This window comes from Leucoraja erinacea, chromosome 25, assembly GCF_028641065.1.
Source record: "Leucoraja erinacea ecotype New England chromosome 25, Leri_hhj_1, whole genome shotgun sequence".
In the NCBI taxonomy this organism is placed as follows: domain Eukaryota; kingdom Metazoa; phylum Chordata; class Chondrichthyes; order Rajiformes; family Rajidae; genus Leucoraja; species Leucoraja erinaceus.
This window is the reverse complement of record NC_073401.1, coordinates 9,536,436-9,553,209: the sequence shown is the minus strand read 5'-3', so window position 1 is coordinate 9,553,209 and position 16,774 is coordinate 9,536,436. Positions and strand designations below refer to the sequence as shown.

At 44.4% G+C, this 16,774-nt stretch overlaps 1 protein-coding gene across 1 annotated transcript in view; it reads right to left on the bottom strand.

Moving 5' to 3' along the window:
* Positions 1-16,268, bottom strand: part of LOC129709321 (calcium-binding protein 7-like) — a 58,779-nt gene extending 42,511 nt beyond the window's left edge. Inside the window, exons 1-2 of the mRNA XM_055655602.1 lie at positions 15,756-16,268; positions 14,519-14,662 (exon numbers count right to left, since the gene is read on the bottom strand). Coding sequence (XP_055511577.1) covers positions 14,519-14,662; positions 15,756-15,864 — 253 coding nt within the window. The 5' untranslated portion in view covers positions 15,865-16,268. The remainder of the gene's footprint in view (positions 1-14,518; positions 14,663-15,755) is intronic.
* Positions 16,269-16,774: the final 506 nt, after the last annotated feature.

Here is a 16,774-nt window from a genome sequence, read left to right as displayed (position 1 = left end):
GTGAAGAACAGAAGCATGACCACAAATGAGCTCAGGCAGGGCGGGGTCCTGGTGGGCCCATTGTTGGCCAGGGAAGGCATGACCTCAAGAGGGAAACAATGTGGAGAACTGTGGAACTGGTAACATGGTGGCGGAAAGGGGCAAGAGGGGAGGGGAGTGTAAGTAGAAGTTACTTAAAAACAGAGAATTCAATGTTCATGCCACTGGATTGTAAGCTGCCCAAGCAAAAATACGAGGTGCTGTTCCTCCAATTTGCATGTGCCCTCACTCTGGCTTGCTATATTGCGAATTCTCTGAGGACATTTTTTGTCTAATTTGTCCGGCAGTAAACCAGTAGGATTGGAATTTTTTACATTCTTGCAATTTACAAGAAGCAAATTACTGCAGATGCTGCAAGTCTGAAATAAAAATAGAGTGGGAATATTTAGCAGGTCAGGCAGCAGCTCTGGGGAAAGGTTTGGAGTAAAAGTTGCAGGTCGATGACCTTTCACCAGAACTAAGCAGCTTAGCAACTAAATGTAATTTAAGTTGCAGAGTAGGGGGAGGGGTGGTGAGAACAATGGGAACGCCGGTGATTCTCTCCACAGATGCTTCCTGACCTGCTGAGTAATACCAGCATTTTTGACGTTTTGGGTCGGGAATTTTCTTCAGACTGAACCTTTGTCACTCCCAAGTTGCGTGGGCTGAAGAAGGATCCTGACCCGAAATGTCTCCTGTCCAGTCTCTCCAGAGATGCTGCTTGCTTGACCAGCCGAGTTACTCCAGATCTTTGTGTTTTACTCAAGATTGCAGCGTCTGCAGTTTATCGTGATTCTATCCTATCCGTTTCTGGTGAGTGGATTATATTAAACTGCACCCAAAGTTTATGTATTGCACAAATGCTGATAAAGTTAATCCATAGTCTATTTAATTCTCTAATAGTTGAGGTTATTAAAAACTGTCCTATTTTACTGCAAGCTCCAATCACCAATCATCCCCATGCTTGTTGACATTCAGCGATCCCCATTGAACAACCGCTCAATGTTAAAATTCATGAGGTGCTGTTCCTCCAGGTGTCAACTTGTCTACATCGGCAAGACCAAGCGCAGGCTCGGCGATCGTTTCACTGAACACCTCTGCTCAGTCCGCCTCCCCGTGGCTCAGCATTTCATTTCCCCCTCCCATTCCCAATCTGACCTTTCTGTCCTGGGCCTCCTCCATTGTCCGAGTGAGGCCCAGCGCAAATTGGAGGAACAGCACCTCATATTTCGCTTGGGTAGTTTACACCCCAGTGGTATGAACATTGACTTCTCTAACTTGTGATCCCTTGCTTTCCTTCTCCATCCCCTTCCCCTTCCCAGTGTCCCACTAGTCTTACTGTCTCCACCTACATTCTATCTTTGTCCCGCCCCTTCCCTGACATCAGTCTGAAGAAAGGTATCAACCCAAAACGTTGCCCATTCCTTTTCTCCAGAGATGCTGCCTCACCCGCTGTTACTCCAGCATTTTGTGTCTACCTTTGATTTAAACCAGCATCCACAGTTCTTTCTTACACATGTTAAAATTCATACCCGTTTTTACAGACCTCTCGTCTCTACCTTTATAATCTGAAAGGGTCCGTCTACCCTTTGAAATACCTGTGTCGGACTAATTCTGGCCTTACGATTATCCTAGATTTCTCTATCATGGATGAAGATGCCTTCAGCTCCCTAAACCATGCTAACTTACTATCTGTCTTTCCTTAAGTCTCTGCTTTAACCCTTAGTGTTTGATCAAGCGTTTGTTTATGTTTCCTAATATCTTCTGATGAGAGCCAGTGTCAAATTTGTTTGATTACGGATCTGTACAACACCATGTTTCATGAAGCCATTGTTTGACACTTCACACCCTTCCTGACTCAGTCATAAGCTTATTCACGCTCTGTGTGACTGATAAAAATACCTATGTTTTGATTTTCTATGTAACTGAGCCTATTTCACAGGTATGTAATAAATTACCTTTGACAAGTGGAAACTGAGTAAAACTTTTCAAAGTTTGCTGATGTTTCATTATTTAATCTTAGGAAAGCAAAAATCTTCAAAGCAGCATGAGAGAGACTCGTGTGCTCCGAACTCGTTCTAACTATGTTTATGTCTATTTTATTTCTATAAAAATCAGAAACACCATCGCATAAATTACTTTGTACATCTGAACTTCCAAAGGGAACGATGTAAGGATATGGTGATGCAAGAACAAATTTTGGGCAGCACAGTGGCACAGTGGTAGAGTTACTGCCTTACAGCGCCAGTGACTTGGCTTGTATTCACTGGAATTTAGAAGGATGAGAGGGGACCTTATAGAAACATATAAAATTGTTAAGGGATTGGACACGCCTGATGTAGGATACATGTTCCCAATGTTAGGGGAGTCCAGAACCAAGGGCCACAGTTTAAGCATAAGGGGTGGGCCATTTACAACTGAGATGAGGAAAAAACGTTCTCACACAGATTGTTGTGAATTTGTTGAATTCTCTGCCTCAGAAGGCAGAGGATGCCGATCCACTGGATGGATTCAAAAGAGAGTTAGATAGAGCTCTTAGGGCCAGCGGAATCAAGGGGTATGGGGAGAAGGCAGGAATGGGGTACTGATTGTAGATGATCAGCCATGATCATAGTGAATGGCAGTGCTGGTTCGAAAGGCCTAGTCCTGCACCTATTCTCGATGTATCTATGACCCGGGTTCAATTTTGACTACTGTTGCTGTCTGTACAGTTTGAGAGTTTGCATGTTCTCCCTGTGACTGTGTGGGTTTTCACCGGATGCTCCAGTTTCCTCCCACATTCCAAAGACCTGTTTGTAGGTTAATTGGCTTCTGTAAATTCAAGATTCAATTTTCCCGTACTGTGTAGAATAGAACTGGTGTTGGTCGGCGTGGACCCATTGGGCTGAAGGGACTATTTCCTTGCTGTTTCTCTAAACTAAACTAAACTAAACTAGTGTACGGGTGATTGCTGGTCGGCAGTGGGCTGTAGAGCCTGTTTCCGCACTGTATCTCTAAAACTAAAAACTAAAATAGATTATTTGTAATTTATAACTTGTCCTATGGAACAAAAAATGCCACATACAGATTATCTCTTCATTCATTCATTCATTGGGGAATCTGGGCGTCACTGGTTAGAAACATAGAAACATAGAAATTAGGTGCAGGAGTAGGCCATTCGGCCCTTCGAGCCTGCACCGCCATTCAATATGATCATGGCTGATCATCCAACTCGGTATCCCGTACCTGCCTTCTCTCCATACCCTCTGATCCCCTTAGCCACAAGGGCCACATCTAACTCCCTCTTAAATATAGCCAATGAACTGGCCTCAACTACCCTCTGTGGCAGAGAGTTCCAGAGATTCACCACTCTCTGTGTGAAAAAAGTTCTTCTCATCTCAGTTTTAAAGGATTTCCCCCTTATCCTTAAGCTGTGACCCCTTGTCCTGGACTTCCCTAACATCGGGAACAATCTTCCTGCATCTAGCCTGTCCAACCCCTTAAGAATTTTGTACGTTTCTATAAGATCCCCTCTCAGTCTCCTAAATTCTAGAGAGTATAAACCAAGTCTATCCAGTCTTTCTTCATAAGACAGTCCTGACATCCCAGGAATCAGTCTGGTGAACCTTCTCTGCACTCCCTCTATGGCAATAATGTCCTTCCTCAGATTTGGAGACCAAAACTGTACGCAATACTCCAGGTGTGGTCTCACCAAGACCCTGTACAACTGCAGTAGAACCTCCCTGCTCCTATACTCAAATCCTTTTGCTATGAAAGCTAACATACCATTCGCTTTCTTCACTGCCTGCTGCACCCGCATGCCTACTTTCAATGACTGGTGTACCATGACACCCAGGTCTCGCTGCATCTCCCCTTTTCCTAGTCGGCCACCATTTAGATAATAGTCTGCTTTCCTGTTTTTGCCACCAAAATGCATAACCTCACACTTATCCACATTATACTGCATCTGCCAAACATTTGCCCACTCACCCAGCCTATCCAAGTCACCTTGCAGTCTCCTAGCATCCTCCTCACAGCTAACACTGCCCCCCAGCTTCGTGTCATCCGCAAACTTGGAGATATTGCCTTCAATTCCCTCATCCAGATCATTAATATATATTGTAAATAGCTGGGGTCCTAGCACTGAGCCTTGCGGTACCCCACTAGTCACTGCCTGCCATTGTGAAAAGGACCCGTTTACTCCCACTCTTTGCTTCCTGTTTGCCAGCCAGTTCTCTATCCACATCAATAATGAAACCCCCAATGTGTGCTTTAAGTTTGCATACTAATCTCTTATGTGGGACCTTGTCGAAAGCCTTCTGGAAGTCCAGATACACCACATCCACTGGTTCTAGTTAGGCTAATGTTCATTGCTAATTCCTACTTGGTTTATAAATTGGATGACTGTACGTATGCTCAATACCCACAATTTTGGTTTTCTCTCTCAATAGTTTTAATTTAATCTGTTCACGGGATATGGAGGCCGCTGACAAGACCATTTTTCCCATTGTCTGCTCCCAAAAATCCCAACAGTACTGATCAATTTACAGTTTATTTTTTTTAAAGTCATTTAAGGTTCGGAGTACTGTCCTCAGACTCACATTTATGATGCCTAAAACAAATAGGATGCTAATTTGTTCCATGTGAATGAATGTAAAAGATTAGTTTTGAAGATAGACAAAAAATGCTGGAGTAACTCAGCGAGACAGGCAGCGTCTCTGGAGAGAAGGAATGGCTGGCGTTTCGGGTCGAGAGTTTCAATAGGTAGCAAGTAGTATTTTTTTTCATTGACTTAACAACGTATTGTAAATATCTGCCCAGATGTTGTGCACAAGTTGAGAAGTGTTAATGCCATTTAAGGAATTCCAATGTAACATATAACAATTACAGCACGGAAACAGGCCATCTCGGCCCTTCTAGTCCGTGTAGGTTTTACACAGCAGTAAGCCTTTCAAGCAATTATCAGAGACAGGTGTTATGCATGCAATTAAATTTGGAGACTTTGCTGAAGGAGATTGTTGTCACCATCTTACTGAATGACTCAGAGATCAATGAGACTGAATGGGATCTTGCATTGATTAATTGATGGGATCAAATGGAATTAAATCGATCTATGATCAAGGGAACAATGACACTGAATGAAATGAGTTGCAGAGATGTACAGTACAGCACTATTACAGGCCGTTTGGCCCAACTCCTCCATGTTGACCAAGTTGCCTAACTGAGCTAGTCCCATCTGACAGCACCTGGTCCATAGCCGTTCTTGTCCACTCCTCCAGTCTTTTAAGAGGAAGGAGCTAATGTTCAAAGTGAGTAGAGACATGACTCCTGATGGCCATGTGACCATGTTTAATGTCCTTCCTTTACAAACTTTTAGAGATACTGTGGAGTGTGGTGCAGCTATCTAACTAAATGGTCATGATATCATAAAGTTGTAAAGTCATGGGACTATATAGCATTGAATAAGCCCTTTTAATCTTGTCAATGCTGGCCAATCTGGCATTTTGCCAGCTGGTGCCACTTGCCTGCATATGACTTATTTCTCTTTAATCCTTTCCTATCCTTATATCACTGCTTGCCTCATTAAGAAGATCATTGGACAGTTATTTAGAGATTAGCAAACTTCCTAAATTGAAATAATTTTCACTTAATTGGTTAGCTGGTATATGTACAGTGCATTTAGAAAGTATTCAGACCCCTTCACTTCTTCCACATTTTGAATTGTTACAGCCTTATTCTAAAATGGATTAAATAGTTTTTTTAAATCATCAATCTACACACAATACCCCACAATAAAAGAGCAAAAACAGGTGTTTAGAAAATTTTGCAAAGTAATTAAAAATAAATAACTGGAATATCCCATTGACATATGTATTCAGACCCTTTACTCAGTACTTTGTTGAGGCACCTTTGGCAACGATTACAGCCTCAAGTCTTCTTGGGTATGACGCTACAAGCTTGGCACACCTGTATTTGGGTAATTTCTCCCGTTTTTCTCTGCGGATCCTCTCAAGCTTGGTCAGGTTGGATGCGGAGCATCGATGCACAGCTATTTTCAGGTCCCTCCAGAGATGTTCGATCGGGCTCTGGCTGGGCCACTCAAGGACATTCACAGACTTGTCACAAAGCTACTCATGCATTGTCTTGGCTGTGTGCTCCGGGTCGTTGCCCTGTTGGAAGGTGAACCTTCACCCCAGTCTGAGGTCCAGAACATTCTGGAGCAGGTTTTCATCAAAGATCTCTCTGTACTTTGCTCCGTTCATCTTTCCCTCAATCATGACTAGTCTCCCAGTTCTTGCCGCTGAAAAACATCCCCACAGCATGATGCTGCCACCACCATGCTTCTCCGTAGGTATGGTATTGGCCAGGTGATGAGCGGTGCCTGGTTTCCTCCAGACTTGAATCTTGGCATTCAGGCCAAAGAGCTCAATCTTGGTTTCATCAGACCCGAGCACCAGAGAAAACAGCCCTTTTGGCAAACCCCTAGCAGGCTGTCATGTGCCTTTTACTGAGGAGTGGCTTCCGTCCAGCCACTCTACCATAAAGGCCTGAATCGTGGAGTGTCATCGATATAGTTGTCCTTCCGGAAGTTTCTCCCATCTCCACAGAGGAATTCTGGAGCTCTGTCAGAATGACCATCGGGTTCTTGGTCACCTCCTTGACCAGGGACCTTCTCCCCTGATTACTCAGTTTGGCCGGGCGGCCAGCTCTATGAAGAGTCCTGGTGGTTCCAAAGTTCTTTCATTTAAGAATTACAGAGGCCACTGTGCTCTTCAGGACCTGCAATGCTGCAGAAATTGTTTTCTACCCTTCCCCAGATCTGTGTCTCGACACAATCCTGTCTCGGAGGTCTATGGACAATTCCTTCATCTTCATAGCTTGGTTTTTGTTCTGACATGTACTGTCAACTGTGGGACCTTATATAGACAGGTGTGTGCCTTTCCAAATCATGTCCAATCAATTTAATTTACCACTGGTGGGCTCCATTCAAGTTGTAGAAACATCTCAAGGATAATCAACGGATGCAGGATGAACCTAAACTCAATTTTGAGTGTCATATCAAAGGGTCTGAATACTTATGTAAATGTGATATTTCAGTTATTTCGTTTTAATTACTTTGCAAAAATGTCTAAACGCCTGTTTTCGCTTATTCATTCTGGGGTATTGTGTGTAGATTGATTATTTAAAAAAAAAGAATTTAATCCATTATAAAATAAGGCTGTAATGTAACAAAATATGGAAAAAGTGAAGGGGTCTGAATACTTCCTGAATGCTCTGTACTTCACATTGTTTCCATGTTAATTGCGACAAGGATCGTGAATACTAATTTTTAATTTCTAGGTTGAAGATTAAATAACTTGTCATTAAAACACACTGTCTCTGAAGTGAACTGTTAACTTTGTTTCCACAGATACTGTCTGACTTGCTGAGGGTTTCCAGAATTGTCTGCACGGCAGGGTCTGAGCACTGGTTGTCAACCACACAGTTGGCTAAATTGGAAATTAACCAAAGTATCGTGTGGAGAGGATCATGGAACGAGGCGTGATGGTAAAACAAACAGGCGTGTGAGGAGGAGCTGAGGGGAAAGATCCAGTGTGCAGAATGTACTTCTGCAGACTCAGTGAGCATAGTAGTGAGTCTTCTCAGCGCTCCCAGATCTGCCTCAGCTTGACCCATACTGCAGTTGTTGTTGCTCATAAGATCATAAGTGATAGGAGTAGTATTAGGCCATTTGGCCCATCAAGTCTAATCCACCGTTCGGCTGATCTATCTCCCTCCTAACCCCATTCTCCTGCCTTCCCCCCATAACCTATGTCACCGGTACTAATCAAGAATCTATCTATATCTGCCTTATAAATATCCACTGATTTGGCCTCTACAGCCTGGCAAAGAATTCTACAGATTCACCACCATCTGACTAAATACATTTCTCCTAATTTCCTTCCTAAAAGAACATCCATTAATTCTGAAGCAGTGACCTCCAGTCCTAGACTCTCCCACTAGTGGAAACATCCTCTCCACATCCACTCTATCCAAGACTTTCACTATTCTGTCTGTTTCAGTGAGGTCCCTCCCTCATTCTTCTAAACTCCAGCGAGTACAGACCCAATGCTGACAAATGCTCATCGTAGGTTAACCTACGCATTCCTGGGATCATTCTTGTAAACCTCCTCTGGACCTTCTCCATAGCCAGCACATCCTTCCTCAGATATGGTGCCCAAAATTGCTCATACTATTCCAAATGCGGCCTGACCAGCGCATTGTAGATCCCCAGCATTATTCAAGGAGAGAAGGTACATGGGAAGCCCTGCTCTCACTTGGCAGAAGATTCCTGCAGTCTCACAGCATTCGGCCATTCTGAGAACTATATTCGACTCTCTTGTATCTATGTATGACATATCTGATCTATTTGGACAGCATGCTAAAGAAAGCTTTTCACTGTACCTCGGTACATGTGACAATAATAAACCTAAATTCTAATTCTATTCTAATTCAATCCAATGGTTGTTTATCTTCACATGAAATTCCTCACCCATCTCCATCCATCCAATTGGTCTCTAAAACCTTTGGTCAAATGTACTGGGCATCTATAAATTGGGCATTTGTAACCAAGGGTGGTGCTGTATTTATTTCCAATTATTCACTGGCATGTTCAATTATTTTACTTTTCATTTAATAATTTGGAATGTTGCAACTTACTAAATTGCAACACATGAATGCGTCATTTCACGTTCATCGAGCCAATGTGTTATCGTTGAGTTACAATGGCAGCTTGGCTTGCACCCTTGCTTCTGGGTAGCCAGGGTTCCAAGTCGCATGGATGCATGCAAGCACGCTTCAATGCAGCACTCTGTGTCCAATGTGGTGCATTTGAATGAATCTTTAAATTGATGGCCGTCTCTATTCAGGCTATTCAGGTGAAATTAAAAGTAGCATTAATAGAACATGATGTTCTCCTAATACACAGGCCGACATTCATTTCCGAACCATCACATGCCAAAATAGCTTAGTTGCTCACTTATCCTTTGTGCTATTTTCAGGATATTGTAGCATACTAATTAGGGAACTATCCAAATAGATCAGATATATCAAATATCAAAATGTTCCTGCTATTACATTCCTCAGTCCTGGTTGTATAACATTCTCAACAATTCAAATTTTTGAAGAAATCACCTAAATCTTTAGAATTATATAAATTTCGAGGATGATTGGATTTAGTAACTATACTGCGTAATTTTAGCAACTACTTTAGTAACTACATAGCCAACTATTCTGAAAGTAGAGATTGATAGGTTCTTGATTAGGATGGGCATTAAAGGTTATGGGGAGAAGGCAGGAGAATTGGGTTGAGAGGGAAAAATAAATCAGTTATGATTGAACGGTGGTGGGGACTTGATGGGCCAAATGGCCTAATTCTACTCCTTTGTCTTATGACCTCATGAAAACTTCTCTGTTTTGGAATCTCTGCTATTATAGTGAGACAGTGCTGGTTCACTTGCACCTTCTCCAACCTCATCTACTGTATCTGTTCTTGGTGTGGGCTCCTATATATCGGCGACCAAGCACAGACTTGGCCATCGTTTTGTTAAGCACCTACACTCAGTCCGCCATGGCCTATACGATCTCTCGATTTCCAAACATTTCAACTCCCCTTCTCATTCCTATACTGACCTTTCTGTCCTGGACCCCCCTCTGTCAGAGTGAGGCCACACGCAAACTGGAGGAACAGCGCCTCATATTTCACCTGGGCACCTTAAAACCCAGCGGTATGAACATTGATTTCGCTAATTGCAAGTAACCCCTGCATTCTCACCATTCCCCCACTCCCCCACCCTGATCATCCTACTAGTTCCACTGTATGCAGTCCAGTTTCCCTTCCTCAACCAACAATGGACCAGTATGGGCTCCACCCTTCCTAGGTCATCTGTTGCTGGCGCTGCCTTGTTCTTGCCTTTTCCTACCTCCAGTTCCCTCCCCTCTACTGCCAGTCTGAAGAAGAGTCCCAACCCGAAACATCACCCATCCCTTTTCTCCTGAGGTACTGCCTGACCCACTAAGTTACTCCAGCACTCTGTGTCCATCTTCTACGATAGTGAGAACTTGTTTAGTATTTTATTTTCAGAGATTTCCTTGCTTTCCTGGTGCTTGTGTTACTTCTGTTGGAGGCTTCATTCCACCCCTTCAAACCACTACCCTTCACTTTATGTAATCCAATTATCTTTAGACTTTATGTTATATGTTCATTCTTATAGTTGTGGATTAACCTTTGAAAATTCTGACTTGCTGCTTGGATAGGATCGTAATTTATTTGAGCTCATCATGGACTTTAAGGAGCATTTTAGAAATGTGAGTTATACGTTCCACTACACTGGGCACCAATTTCAGATTCTGCTTCACACGGCCATTTAGTTTCCTGTCAGAAATTACCAGCCTCCATTAATCTGACACACAGGTGGGTGGCCATCTGACGGGCACGTTAGTCTGGTGTTATCCAATCAATCATTTTAACATTGCATAAAATACGCTGATCATTTAGACAAGGAAACAGAAATATATTTGTAATTTTTAAATTGTAGTGCATCGGAGTATTAATATATTAGAAGCAAGAGGGTATCTATGGTAAGGGGGGGTGCCTTTTAGGGATTAGACAGGAAGCGTTTTGTGGAGCCATGGGTATGTGTGGAGTCCTGAATGAATATTTGGTGTCAGTTTTCACCAAGGGCAACACTGGGGAGGATGGAGAGTTCCGAGAGGTGTATATTGATAGTTTGGTTCATGTTTGTACCAGGCAAGAGGAAGCGTTGGAGATATGATCTGCAGATGCTGGTTTACACTGAAGATAGACACCAAATGCTGGAGTAACTCAGCAGGGCAGGCAGCATCTCTGGAGAATAGGAATGGGTGATGTTTCGAGTTGAGACCCTTCTTCAGACTGAAAGTCACGGGAAAGGGAAACGAGAGATATAGAAGATGGTGTAGAGAGATATAGAACAGTGAATGAAAGATATTCAAAAAAGTAAAGATGATAAAGGACACAGGCCATTGTTAACTTTGTTGGGTTAAAACGAGAAGCTGGTGTGACTTGGGTTGGGGAAGGATGGAGAGAGGGGGAATGCCAGGGTTACTTGAAGTTTGAGAAACCAATATTCATGCTATTGGGCTGTAAGCTGCCCAAGTTTATGCTAAAGATAGACACCAAATGCTGGAGTTACAGGACAGGCAGCATCTCTGGAGAGTAGGAATGGGTAAAGTTTTGGGTCAAGATCCTTCGTCAGACTGAAGAAAAGTGTTAGAGATAGGTCGGCTGCGGGAGGTCCCCCCAGGGAACAAAGGTGGACGGGCGAGGAGAGGACATCAGTTGCTGGCCGATCAAGGGAAGGTAATGGCTGGAGGCCCTGCAGCAGCCAGGCATGAATCGGGGGCACCACTTATAACAACTGGAGCATGGACTGGACTTGGAAGATGGCGCCAAACATGGCCCCTCTTGCATGCGGGTTCAGTGGACTATTTCTGTACACTTGCTAATCGTGAGTGGTAGGGTGACACTTTGCTTAGCTGTTTGTAAGAAACTAATTTAATTGTGCATAGAGACTTACAGTCTTATTCCAAGGACGGCAGAGTCTAAAACTAGAGGACATAAGTTGTAGATGAGAGGGGATATATTTAAACCAGAGCTGAGGGGCAATATATGATACTAATCCTCAGTTGGGATAATGTTAAAATAAGGCTGCTAGTATGGTGTACAATTTTGGTGCAGGAAGGAAAAAAAAAGAGAGAGTACAGAGGAGATTTACTAGAATGTTGCCTGGGTTTCAGTAAAGTTACAGAGAAGATAGGGCTTTATTCTTTGGACGCAGAAAAGGGGGGACTGATAGAGTTTTTTAAAATGATGAGAGGGATAGACAGAGTTGACGTGGAAAAGCTTTTCCCACTGAGAGTAGGGAAGATTCAAACAAGGGGACATGACATGTGAATTAAGGGACTGAAGTTTAGGGGTAACATGAGGGGGAACCTCTTTACTCAGAGAGTGGTGGCTGTGTGGAATGAGCTTCCAGTGAAGGCGGTGGAGGCAGGCTCGTTTTTATCATTTAAAAATAAATTGGAGAGTTATATGGATGGGAAGGGAATGGAGCGTTATGTCTGAGCGCAGGTATATCTAGGGGAGATTATGTGTTCGGCACGGACTAGAAGGGTCGAGATGGCCTGTTTCCGTGCAATGGTTTAGTTATATATGAAACTGCTAGATTATGCAGAAACAAAGAACTGCAGATGCTGGTTTACTGAAGATAGACACCAAAGTGCTGGAGTAACTCAGCGGGCCAGGCAGCATCTCGAGAGAAATAGGATGGGTGACGTTTTCGGGTCAGGATCCCCCTTCTTTCAGTCTGATGGGACCCAATCTGAAACATCGCCTATCCATGTTCTCCAGCGATGCTGCCTGACCCGCTGACCCTGTCCCAATTAAGAAACCTGAACGGAAACCTCTGGTGGTTGCCGGAGGTTGCAGGTAGTGGAAGCAGGTAGGGAGACTGACAAAAACCTCCGGGGACCGCACGGAAACCTTGGGTGGGGCGCAAAGTCTCCAGAAGTTTCCGTTCAGGTTTCCTAAGTGGGACAGGGGCATTATTTTACTGCAGCATTTTGTGCCTAAGCTGTTAGAGAAGGTGGTACGAGGCAGGTACAATCACAGCGTTTAAAAGGTAATGGAACAGGTAGGTTGATAGGAAATGAATGGAGATCCAGGGCCAAAATGCAGGAAAAACAGGGATAGTGTAGACGAACAACTCGGTCGACATGGGCAAGTCGGGCCGAAGGGCCTGTTGGAGAAACAAAGATCAGCAGATGCTAGTTTACACCAAAGATAAACACAACATGCTGGAGTAACACAACGGGCCACAGGCAGCATCTCTAGAGAAATAGGATGGGTTAGGTTTCAGATCAGGACCATTTTTCCCGACCCCAAACATCACCCATCTATTTTCTCCAGAGATGCTGCCTGGCCCGCTGTGTTACTCCAGCATGTTGTGTCTATCAGACGGGCCTGTTTCCTTATTACACGCCCATGACACATCGGAGGCGGGGAAACTACAACAGTGCAACACGCAACTGAGCAAACACCTTGCGACCAACTTCAGCCATTGATTTTTCTTTGGCAAAGGGGAATGATGATGATATATAACATCAGTTGTTCATTTCCTTAAGGACAATCCTTTCCTCTATCATTCCATCCCGTTGTCACAACTTGGCGATTGTCGATGGCCAAAAGACCAGCGTTATGTACAACGATGGTCTCCAGGCATGAGGTCAGGCAACTGTTGATTTAGATCGGCAACATGAAGACAGTTCGTTGCAACTCCACGGTCACATTTCTTGACGATGACCATTGCATATCCGTGGCGAGACACAAAATGATGGGGTAACTCAGCGGGACAGGCAGCATCTTTAGAGAGGAGGAATGGGTCGAGACTCTTCTGCAGACTGTGGCGTATCTCCTTCATATCCGTGGCGTTCCTTGCATCAGGAGGGTTGCGGGTCTCAGTTATCCAGGCCACGATGACACGTTGTTGGATTCGCTGGAGGCCGTGGAGCGTGAAGTGTGCAGGAAGGAACTGCAGATGCTGGTTTACACCAAAGATAAACACAACACTCAGCGGGACAGGCAGCATCTCTGGAGAGAAGGAATATGTGACGTTTCGGGTCCAGACCCTTCTTCTGACTGAGAGACCGGGGAGAGGGGGACACAGAGATATGGAAGGGTAAGGTTTGGCGTGAAGGTGAACATATACGACTAGCTTTGGATCAACTACGACTAATTGACACAAAGGCCTATTCCCTTTGCTCTATCCTGGGCTATTGTATTTATTTTTAGCCCTTCAATATTAACACACCGATCTAACTTCATTTCGTTTAGATTCAGATTCAGATTCAATTTTAATTGTCATTGTCAGTGTACAGTACAGAGACAACGAAATGCATTAGCCAAGTTTCAGCCAAGTTTCATCATTTTAATATAAAACCTGTTGCAATCCAATGCCCCTTTTTTTCTAAATAATGTAATGTAACAGTAACGTCTTCATAACACACCATGCTATCGAATTCCGATGATCAATTGAATAAACTTTTACCAGTAGCTTAAACTGACAGGGACTGGGCTAGATGATGTTCTCAGAGAGAAACATAAAATGCTGGAGTAACTCAGCGGGACAAGCAGCGTCTCTGGAGAGAAGGAATGGCTGACGTTTCGGGTCGAGACGCTTCTTCAGACCAGTTTGTGATCAAACCGTTTGCAATGAACATCAGCGAAGGGAGGAACTAACTGCAGATGCAGATTTACACCGGAGACAGACAGACACAAAATGCTGGAGTAACTCAGCGAGTAATTCTGTCCCGCTGAGTTACTCCAGCATTCTGTATCTATCTGCAATGAACAACATATGCGTAACAAGTCCGGGTGAGGGAGAGAGAGAGAGAGAGCGTCTGAACACTGTACATGAAGGAATGAATGCTGTCTGCCTCCTACCGTCCATATCCAGTCGCTGGATTATCACCTCCAGCTCCACTTCATTCGGCATGTAGCCCAGAGAACGCATCGCCATTCCCAACTCCTGCTTCGAGATAAACCCGTTTCCATCGCGGTCAAAGACTTTAAAAGCCTCCCGGATTTCTGTAGGAAGGAACTGTGTTAAATGAAATCTATGCTGAGGTTAATTGTATAATAAATGATAATCGATTGATAGCATTGCGGTTATTTATTTAAGTTACATCCATATTGGAAGCGTTGATTAATATTATTGCGGTTATATATACGTTGGCCCACGTCTGGGGAAAAATAGACCAAAGTCCCATAACTCGAGTCGTTTTCAATCAATTTTTGTTCGGCGATCTCAGCTTGTTATTGACTTGGAACACCTTAGCAAGATTCATTACTGAATCTGTCGCTCTCCTCACCATTCACCTGTGGAACCAATTCGTGAAGGCAATCGTGACAGAATTGTCAAAGACGCCAGGGGTTTCATGCACGCTTGCAATCAAGCTGTATATATATTGGGCAGCGGGTTATTAAAGGGGGATATTTATTACATGGTCTCAAGGATCTCTGAATCGCCGATCAAAGTTATCCACAGAACGGAAAGAGATGGACGGGGAATCCAGCGTTAGTACAGGAACAGTTCGGATGCCCAGTTAAGGTTCAGTCATCTGCTTCTGATCATTTTCTATGGACGAATTGAGAGGATGTCTGGCATTAAAGGTGAAAGCGAGTGGGCGCTTCTACGAGAAGATGCAATTCGGAATAGTTCGGCCCCTCAGAATAAAAACAATTAATCCCAACCTGGAAGAGAGACAATTGTCTTAGTTTTTCTCCCAACAACAGCAAATGAGAACTGTAGCGGCTGACGCGCGTTGAATACCAATGCTTCATTTCCAAGCCAGTTTACACAACTGCTTGCGACGTTATCTTCTCCCTTCATTGATACATAGTGTTTGTGATCGCGGGGCTTTTTCACTGCCTGTCTTTACACCCGCTCTGTCTGTCACCTGTCCACAACCCCCTTCTATCTCTCACCTCCAAGACACGACCCTCCTATTTTAAGTACGGGAAAGAGAGATCAGACTAATCCCGGGTGCCGTTTGAGGCGGTGATAGAACAGTTTACCCGCTATCAGCTTGGTGACAATAGCATAGAAGCAACATATATCTCACTGCCCTCTCAGGTAACAGGGCGAAGATGTGAAATGATAGAAAGACATCACACTCACCTTCCAGTTCGTCCTCGGGTATATCGATAGGATCCCGGTTGGTGAGGATGTCGGGGATGGTGTAGATGCCTCTATACATTAAAGTGGCGGTCACTGGGTGCATAGGCATGTTGGATGCTTTAGTTCTTCAACCTGGTCTTCATACGGCGAGTTTGAGAGAACCGACCCTCGCGGTCACTTGCAATGCATCAGCACTCGGGAGCCAAAGGAAAGACATGATGCCGGGGCTTTAATACACGCGAAGGAATCCACTGCTAGCCTCCATACATTTCCCAACGATTTTCCGATTCTGAGCGAGTTGGTGCCCCTGCTCTCTCCACCGCCTCTCTCTCTCTCTCCCCTCCTCTCTGTCTCTCTCTCCCTCCCTCTCTATTTCCCCCTCTCTCTCCCCTCTCTGTCAGCCCGCTCCGACAGTCTGACACGTGGCTTCACTCAGGAAAATCGCATCTGACACTGAAGATGCAACCTGCGAGCCAGTCAGGTCACTAGCTGCGAAGCTGCCCCGGCATCTACACTTACTTGAAACCTAGTTCTGTTCATCGCAGTTCCACCCTCCCCTCTCTCTCTGTCTCAAACCATCACCCCGGGCTTCGCAAAGCAGGAGCGATTCATTTCAAAATACAATGCATTTGCTTTCATGTCCACAACAATCAGATCTTCTGTCAGCGCCGACCCATTATTTGCAAAACAGACCATAACGAACGGTGGAAGCCAGAAAAAGACACCCCGGAATATTGTGTCTTTTGATTATCAGTCATAATCCGGTGCAAGTGAAGGTGGCAATGGAACAGGTTGAGATCCACGCCGCCGGGAAAGCGCCAAGACCCGGGAAGCTCCGTCAATCCATCTCGGGGGATGCAACCAGTTACACGGGGAACGGAGGGGACACGAGGAACTAACTGCAGATGCTGGCATTGACTGCCCACCCTCGCCACTCAAATGCACCGAGTGAAGAGTGGCGTTGAATTAGCGAGCGACGGGAGAGGCAGGCAACGCGAGAAACCAGCAGCTCCCGAGGC